The sequence below is a fragment of the Bactrocera dorsalis genome, chromosome 2, assembly GCF_023373825.1.
Source record: "Bactrocera dorsalis isolate Fly_Bdor chromosome 2, ASM2337382v1, whole genome shotgun sequence".
NCBI lineage: Eukaryota > Metazoa > Arthropoda > Insecta > Diptera > Tephritidae > Bactrocera > Bactrocera dorsalis.
This window is the reverse complement of record NC_064304.1, coordinates 46,393,125-46,400,533: the sequence shown is the minus strand read 5'-3', so window position 1 is coordinate 46,400,533 and position 7,409 is coordinate 46,393,125. Positions and strand designations below refer to the sequence as shown.

General features: G+C 32.4%; 1 protein-coding gene across 2 annotated transcripts; it reads left to right on the top strand.

Annotated features, from left to right (window-relative positions):
• The first annotated feature begins 2,079 nt into the window (after nucleotides 1-2,079).
• On the top strand, nucleotides 2,080-3,679 carry LOC125776457 (uncharacterized). Of its 2 annotated transcripts, XR_007421723.1 has the most exons (3): nucleotides 2,081-2,629; nucleotides 2,716-2,904; nucleotides 2,962-3,679. XR_007421723.1 is itself a non-coding variant. In XM_049448390.1 (2 exons), exons 1-2 carry the CDS (start codon nucleotides 2,721-2,723, stop codon nucleotides 3,204-3,206), a joined length of 429 nt encoding a protein of 142 aa, XP_049304347.1. In that variant the 5' UTR covers nucleotides 2,080-2,720; the 3' UTR covers nucleotides 3,207-3,679. The 2 variants fall into 2 exon arrangements, 1 of the variants encoding a protein (XP_049304347.1); XM_049448390.1 differs by having other exon boundaries at nucleotides 2,080-2,904.
• The last annotated feature ends 3,730 nt before the right edge of the window (nucleotides 3,680-7,409 follow it).

Genomic DNA, 7,409 nt, shown 5'->3' with positions numbered 1-7,409 from the left:
GCCTTGCTTATCTATAGTCTTCTTTCTTTGCTATTGCTAATTTAAAATGATAGCAGCTTATTCTCTAATAACAGAGTTGAAAGAGAGTAGATAAACAAAGCGTAAATCCGTCAATAAGTTATAATTAAAGAATCATCCGAGTCAAAATAGGAAGCTAATTGATCTCAAATGTACAAAGGATACCGACAAACGCTTTGATAGCATAGAAAAAGTTTCTTTATTTAGCTTTTATTAGCGTTACTTATACAATTCGCTCAGTATTATGAGCGGAATTTTATCAGTAGTTATACCATTTCACTGAAACTGGACTCCTCTTCATGGGTTTGAATTGAAAATGACTAGAATCGGGTAATGCCTTTTTCCCTACTTCACTACTACAAGTATAGTAATGCCCTGCTGCTTAAAGGACAACACCAGAAATATTAAATTAATCTACAAGTTTGAAATAAAGCAAATATTTCATTTACCACGCATGGTACCAGAATTGACTGAAGAATATCTAGTTGATAAGTTTATTGATCAAATTTTTTTTAATATAAAATAATATCACTGTAGAAGCATATTTGGAAAACTTTCTGGATAGCGTTTTGTAATGTTTAACTGGCGGGGATTTCACATTCACTTGCTTGACCTGAACTTCTGTGCTGAGTAAGTATTTTGAAAATGCATAAAAATTTTGCTTTTCATAACTACAACTACTGCAAAAACCAGAAGAGAATTAATATTAGCAGAATTCCTTTTGAACCTTTTCCACTTAGAAAAAGGTGATATCCGCAACACGTTTTTGTATTTTTTTGCACATTTAAGACATACAGACAAACATAACAAAGGAAAGCTTTACCCATAAATAAAACCCTTTTTTCTATCACTAACCGTGAATTAAAATTTGTAGTCACGCTGTTTGTTGCAAAAATATACTTTGGATTACGAAGAAGGTATAATAACACAAAATTGATAATATGATAGAATTCATAAGAAGAAACGCAAGCACATCTTCACAAATTCTTTTTCTTCTTATAATATTACAAATCTGTCGCTTTTTTAAGAGTATAAAAATAAACAGCTTACTGACACTGGAGCTGACACCTTTCGCTAGTAGCCCAAACTTTGACATTCAATAATCGACCTTCGACCGGCTTCTGAAAAAATGCCATGGGTTCATGAATGTTTAACGAATGTGGTGTTTGCGGTACAAATTGTGAAATTATTTGTGTGCCGCTTTTGAGGTTGTCGAGTTGATCGTGATAGCTTAAGAGCTTTCAATTGCTTAATTCATAGGGAAAATGCGGGGTTTCCCCCTCTAATTGGGTTCGATATTAAGTTATGTTAATTTTAAGATCAAATTGCACACGAAGTTACCCTTTCCTTACTTGTTTCCTCCTAGCAACAGAGATTTGGCTTAAGATATAATAGATTTTCTTGCAAAGTGATTCGACTTTATTTGCAAAGAGTAATTAAATTCATAAGTTTATTTAAGAAATTTTTTGTAACTATGTAATAAAATACAAAAACAAACAGCGTGCATAATAAATTTGAAAATTTTTGCAGTGACTTTTGCAATGTCTTACTTACTCCATAGCTTGCACATTGTTTATTCTAAGGCTTTTGAACTTCAAGTTGCTTACACTGCGCTTTTTTTGTAGGCAAGTTTTTGACGATTGTGTGGTTGATTGCATTAAATTCTGCTTCACTGCACTACAGCTGCGAAAGCCAGCAAAGGATGACATTACTTTTTGCTGTAAATGCTATGTAAATAGTCAAAAATACATAATTTAAACTATTATATTCTAATTTAAGGAGACAATTAAAAGGTGCCCCTCTTATTATTTTACGTACCATTGGTAGCCTGGGTTGCTAATTCTTTTACGAATGCGTACCTTGTCAGCAACAAAATAGTGGTCCGAGTCAATGTTAGGACCTCGGTGTAGACGTATCTTCCGTATATTATAACATGATGGATCTTGTTGGTGGCATTTCGATCTGGAGACAGCCGGGTAACTTGATGAATTTTCTTATACTGGAATCTAGTACTACAGATAACCATTTTTCAGGCCCCGGAGATGTTTATTAGTCCCAGAGCTGTTAATAATCGATTAATAATCTTAATCATTAATAATTTGATTAAAGTATTTTCATAACTTGATTAACTGATTAAATTAAGATTAAATGCTATTTCCTTTTTAATTAATGATTAAAATTAAATTTAATCAAAATTTAATCATGATTAAAGGGAATTAATTTAGTTTTAAGAATTATTTTACAGATTAAAAAAATTTAATCAAAAATTTAGTTTGATTAAAAATTTTGATTAATTTGGATTAAAGTGGATTAAATGCCAATTAATATTGCATTAATTAAAAAATAATAATTTACTAAATTATTTCATGTGTTATTATATTTTATATTATGAGTCTAAGCAATATTAATAATATTTAGCAACTCTACTGTTGTTTGTTTACTAGTAGTAAACATATGTTCGCCAATGGATATTGCTTATTTATACACGTGTGCTTGCGAGTGTTTTTTTTTGTTTTGTTTTTTGTTTTGTTGAGGAAACGCATTTTGTATTAAGTCTTGTTTGATTGTTTAAAGACATTTTATCATCGACTGTTGACTTTCTTAATTAAGTGTGAGTATTTTTATAAGAATTATAAAAACAGTATACAATGAAATGAACAACTGAAGAAAGTATAACCTAACATTTCGCATATGCAGACACAATGGATGATGAGGAACTGTTTAGTGGTGATGACTTCTCAAGTGACGACATTTTTAAGGATGTTACTTATACCCCCCCTAGGAAAACTTCGAAGCGTAAAGTATTTGAAGATGGTCCGCCTGTGAAGAAAGCTTGTATAGAAGCCGCGTACTTGAATAAGACAATTTTCCATTTGGAAGAGATTAGTAAATTTATATAAATTAGTTACTTTCGTTAAAAATTACTAGTTTCTATTATTACAGATGCAGACGAGGAAACGACAACTTCACAGAGCTTGGGCTATAGTAAAGTAGAGCTTGAAAGCATTATCAGGGAGCAGTTGTACTCATATCTTGCGGACGCAATAAAAAATTGCGCAGTATGGCAGAAGTATGACTTGTTAAAACAAGCTTCGCTCTATTTTAATACGCCTCTGACATCCTCAGCGCCTGTGGAGAGATTGTTCTCTTTCGCAGGAATTATCATAGCGCCAGAAGAAATGCTTTGAAGGATTTTTCATTTGAAAAATTAGTATTGTTAAAAGCAAATAATTGAATCTTTTTTATCTTTATGGTTGAAATTATTAAAATATTGTTAAATTTATTTGTTTAAATTTTTGTTGAATTATTGTAATGACTATATTTTGTTATTATTTATTTATTTATGGTATTATTAAATTCACCATATGATTTATAAATAACAATAAATTTAAAAATTAATGGAATATTAATTGCCTTTTAATCCACTTTAATCCAAATTAATCAAAATTTTTAATCTAACTAAGTTTTTGATTAAATTTTTTTAATCTGTAAATAAATTTTTCAAACTAAATTAATTCCCTTTAATCATGATTAAATTTTGATTAAATTAATTTTCAATCATTAATTAATCAACGAATGGCGAAAAAAATTAATAATCGAATTAATTAAAAAAATATATTAATTCAATTGATTATTAATTTTAATCCCTTTTTAACAGCTCTGGTTAGTCCCGTTTGGGATGTTTTATCGTAGATTAATTTCCGACCGTTCTGTCAAAGATACCTTTTTTGCCCACCAAGCACGATTTTGATATCGTGCACTCCAGGCGCTCACAGGAGTCGTCCTTGGCTACATCGTCCTTCTCTTCTGTTGGGGCGTTGGTGAAAATCGGCGATATCTTGAAGAACCTCGCTTTGATGAGGATTGTGTCCAGACATTCATCCACCGGGGTGAATGCCAGTATTCGGCGATGGACTCGCACTCCCACCACGAATTCTACATTGAATTTGCGCTACTTTAAACGGCCACTGTAGTAAATCGCACAAGGACTTACTCGTATAAGTCCCGTCCATGGCATTTCTTAAACGGCGGTGATGTCAGTTTTTACTCAACTGCTGGGCAGCGGTACATTCTCTATTATGGAACCGGACATTCGAGGTGCATACCCTCAAAGGTTACTTGGTCTAAGACCAGTAGTCGCGAGATGCTTGAGACATATCGCTCATTTGCTGCAAGACCGGCATAAGTCAAAAAAATCGATTCGCCAGAAAACGCGTTTAAAGTTTTCAACTTATTACAATCTTACACGGTGACTCCAACCTTACACCTCTTCTCAAGCGGAGCATATAAGAGGTATTCATGTGAATTTTTCACTCAACATGAAGTATGATATAACGAACAATTCTGCAGAATTAACTCCAAAATCACGTTTTTTGAATTATGCCGGTCTTGCAGCAAATGAGCGATATATAAAGCTGTATCACATATATATCATAAAAAGCAAACAAAAGATATATATATCAAGTCAAACCGAGTATTATATATATATTATTATAACTTATCTGGTTGAATTGTATGTTTTGTGACAGATTATGCACAGAATCAACAAAGTACGAAAATGTTGAATTTTATTTAGGTCGTGAATATATTTAGCCAATCTTGCATGACGTATTGCTGTTGACACTAAGCTGCGTATATTTACAATAATCATGTTAGCCAAGGGCTTATAAGCGAGTAAGGTTGGCGGTGATAATGAAACGGGTTGAATTTGTAACAAACATAAAAACGAAGATTCATCGGATTCTGTTTGTAAAGTGGTTTCCTGTCTTTGGTCAGTTTCAGATAGAAGTAGGTTTATTCAAATATTAAGATTAAAATTTACAATAATATTCTCTAACCCCTTGCACTCGGGACCTTTTTCGCGTGGCGCACCAGCAACTCGAAGCGTTTTGTAGCGTATAATAAACCATTGGCATAAAAAAGTGTTCCAATGAAAATTACCCATAAATCAACTAACTGGCTAGTTCATCATTGACATTTTAGTGCGCGTAACTTAGCGAGATTTTTCTAAAGCTACAAAAGCCGTAAAACGATATTAAGATCTACCGGAAAACCACAGGAATAAGTGAACACATTTCCAGTAATTTGAATGAATTCAGTTTGGAACAACGATAACTAGTTATTTGCAACTAGAAAAAGTTAAGTTTATATTCCTAGTACCAAATATGGTGAAAGAACACGAGTCCAACTTTTCCAACCAAACAACATTTATGAGCATCCCGCCCTTAACTTCGCCGACTTAGCCAGCTTATTGCACAAATGTAGCCTGAAGGCAAAGAAAACAAACAAAAGCTTCTGCAAAAAGGAAATTTAATATTCAAACATTTATTCACATAGAACGGGGACCAATTTTTATTTATATGTATATATTTAAAGGTTTTTTTTAGTTTGAAACAACAAACCCATGCTGTACTATTTATTTTTATTGAGAATATTCGGGCAAAACATATGTACATCCGAAATTTGCATTGCCTTTTGTTACAGTTATGGTTTATGAAAAAATGTAATAAACGAGTTCAGTGTACAATTCATAAGCAAATACTCGCGCCCACGCGCACATTTAAATATGGAAAAAGCAAAAATACAATTTCTTACATATACTATACATTTAATATTTGTCGATACACTGAAATTAAATAATAAAGCTTTAGAAGGGATGACCATCTCTTCCGCTGGTCATGTAAGATTTCACAGACAGTTGCGAACGTGTAATCTTTCTTGGCGCAAATTATTATTTTAACAATGGATTTTACTAAGACTTTCAGTATGTTTCCAAATGTACCATATTTTGTATAAGTATGTTTGGGCAACTCGAGACTACTTATTTTTGAAGAGCTTATGAGCTTATGAGTTTGCACTTACGAGTATTATAGTATTGTATAAAATTTTAAGTAACAAATTATACTTCTGTGAATATGCATCTGAAGTAGTTTGCGATGTTGAACCTATGGGAGTAGGGATCCATTACAATCGGTAAAGAGGTCAGTTATTAGATGTTAGGTTTTGCAATATATATTATAACAATTACAAGTACTCCAATTAAGAAATCTTGCCTAAAGCCCAAAAGAGCGTCAATATTGGGATTGTGTTGGGAAAGGTTCTATGGCTGATTCTCGCATTTTAAATGATGTATACAGTCTTTTGTAAATCAAAAAATAAACTAATGTAATACAGTTAAACAAAAGGCGTCTTGAACCGATCAGAAAGCTACTTATGTTTTATTTTTATATACTCTGGCTCATCTGAATGTTGGAAGGTGCAAGAATCGGTGAATTTTATACCTAATCTCAATACAGGACAATCAATCTGATTATATTTCTGAGAGGAAAGAGCTCAAAAATCACTTCAGATATATTATGGGGAATATTGTTTGCTATTGTGTCACTCTAGTAAATAACTAATTTTGATATATCGAGTATCCTAGTTATAAAGGAGAATAAATAATGGTAACCTCTCTAACTAACGTGTTCATTTATCTGGCTTAAAAAATTCGGCATAAAAACGAAAGTCCTAAACATCTTACGGTTATCTGAAAAGGCACCTCGCGAACCTACTTACTGTTTTAAAGATGGGTGCACAGTCCTGTGCAAGAACATAAATACAACCACAGACATATTCGTAAATACATTGTGGAAAAAAAGCACACGTAAATTGTAATTAAATTCCGTGGGTAAATGATATTTAAAAAAAATGTATTTTGCTAAGTTGGTAGTACTGTTCTTAATTACTATGCCAAATATAAGCGCGATCTATCAACCAGTTTGTTTACAGCTACTGCTTAAGTCGATAAACCTCAGTAGTGCGTTGCGATTTTTACAATGGATAAAAGTATCGAAACAAGAATTTTCCTCAAATTTTGTATTTCTAACCAAGGAATCATTGCTAATATTGGAAAAAGCTTACGGTGATTAAATTTTATCAATAACTTAAATGGTACAAAGCCTTCAAAGACTGTCGATGAGACATGGGATTATGAGTTTGATATGCAAATAAGGCCACAGTGGTTCGAAAATATGGCATAACAATTTTGTCCATTGAACTCCAGTGGAGAAAACTTGTTATACAATAGAATGCCTCTTATTTACAATTTCGTTCATTTGGGAGCAAATAGGACTCAAATTACTCAAGTTGACTTCATGTCAACCAATTGAGGAGTACATCAATATCAACGCAACGTCGTCTCGTCTTGAATGTCATTAAAACATATAAAACGATATTGAGCTTTACCCTAAGTTCAGAAGGATATATGAGATATATTAAATTTATGTGGATAATTTAGAACACTCTTACTGTACTGCTGGCAATATTCACTTAGCAACCTTACATAAATGTCGATTAGCTCAGCACATCAATAGTGGCAACAAATTTAATTCAGACTGATTAAAACTCAG

What these genes read in the sequence shown, in the direction of transcription:
- LOC125776457 (XM_049448390.1), top strand. Translation starts at nt 2,721, where the DNA reads ATGGATGATGAGGAACTGTTTAGTGGTGATGACTTCTCAAGTGACGAC. An exon ending in TTTCCATTTGGAAGAGATTA is followed by an intron (nt 2,905 to 2,961) that starts GTAAATTTATAT and finishes CTATTATTACAG; the next exon opens with ATGCAGACGAGGAAACGACA.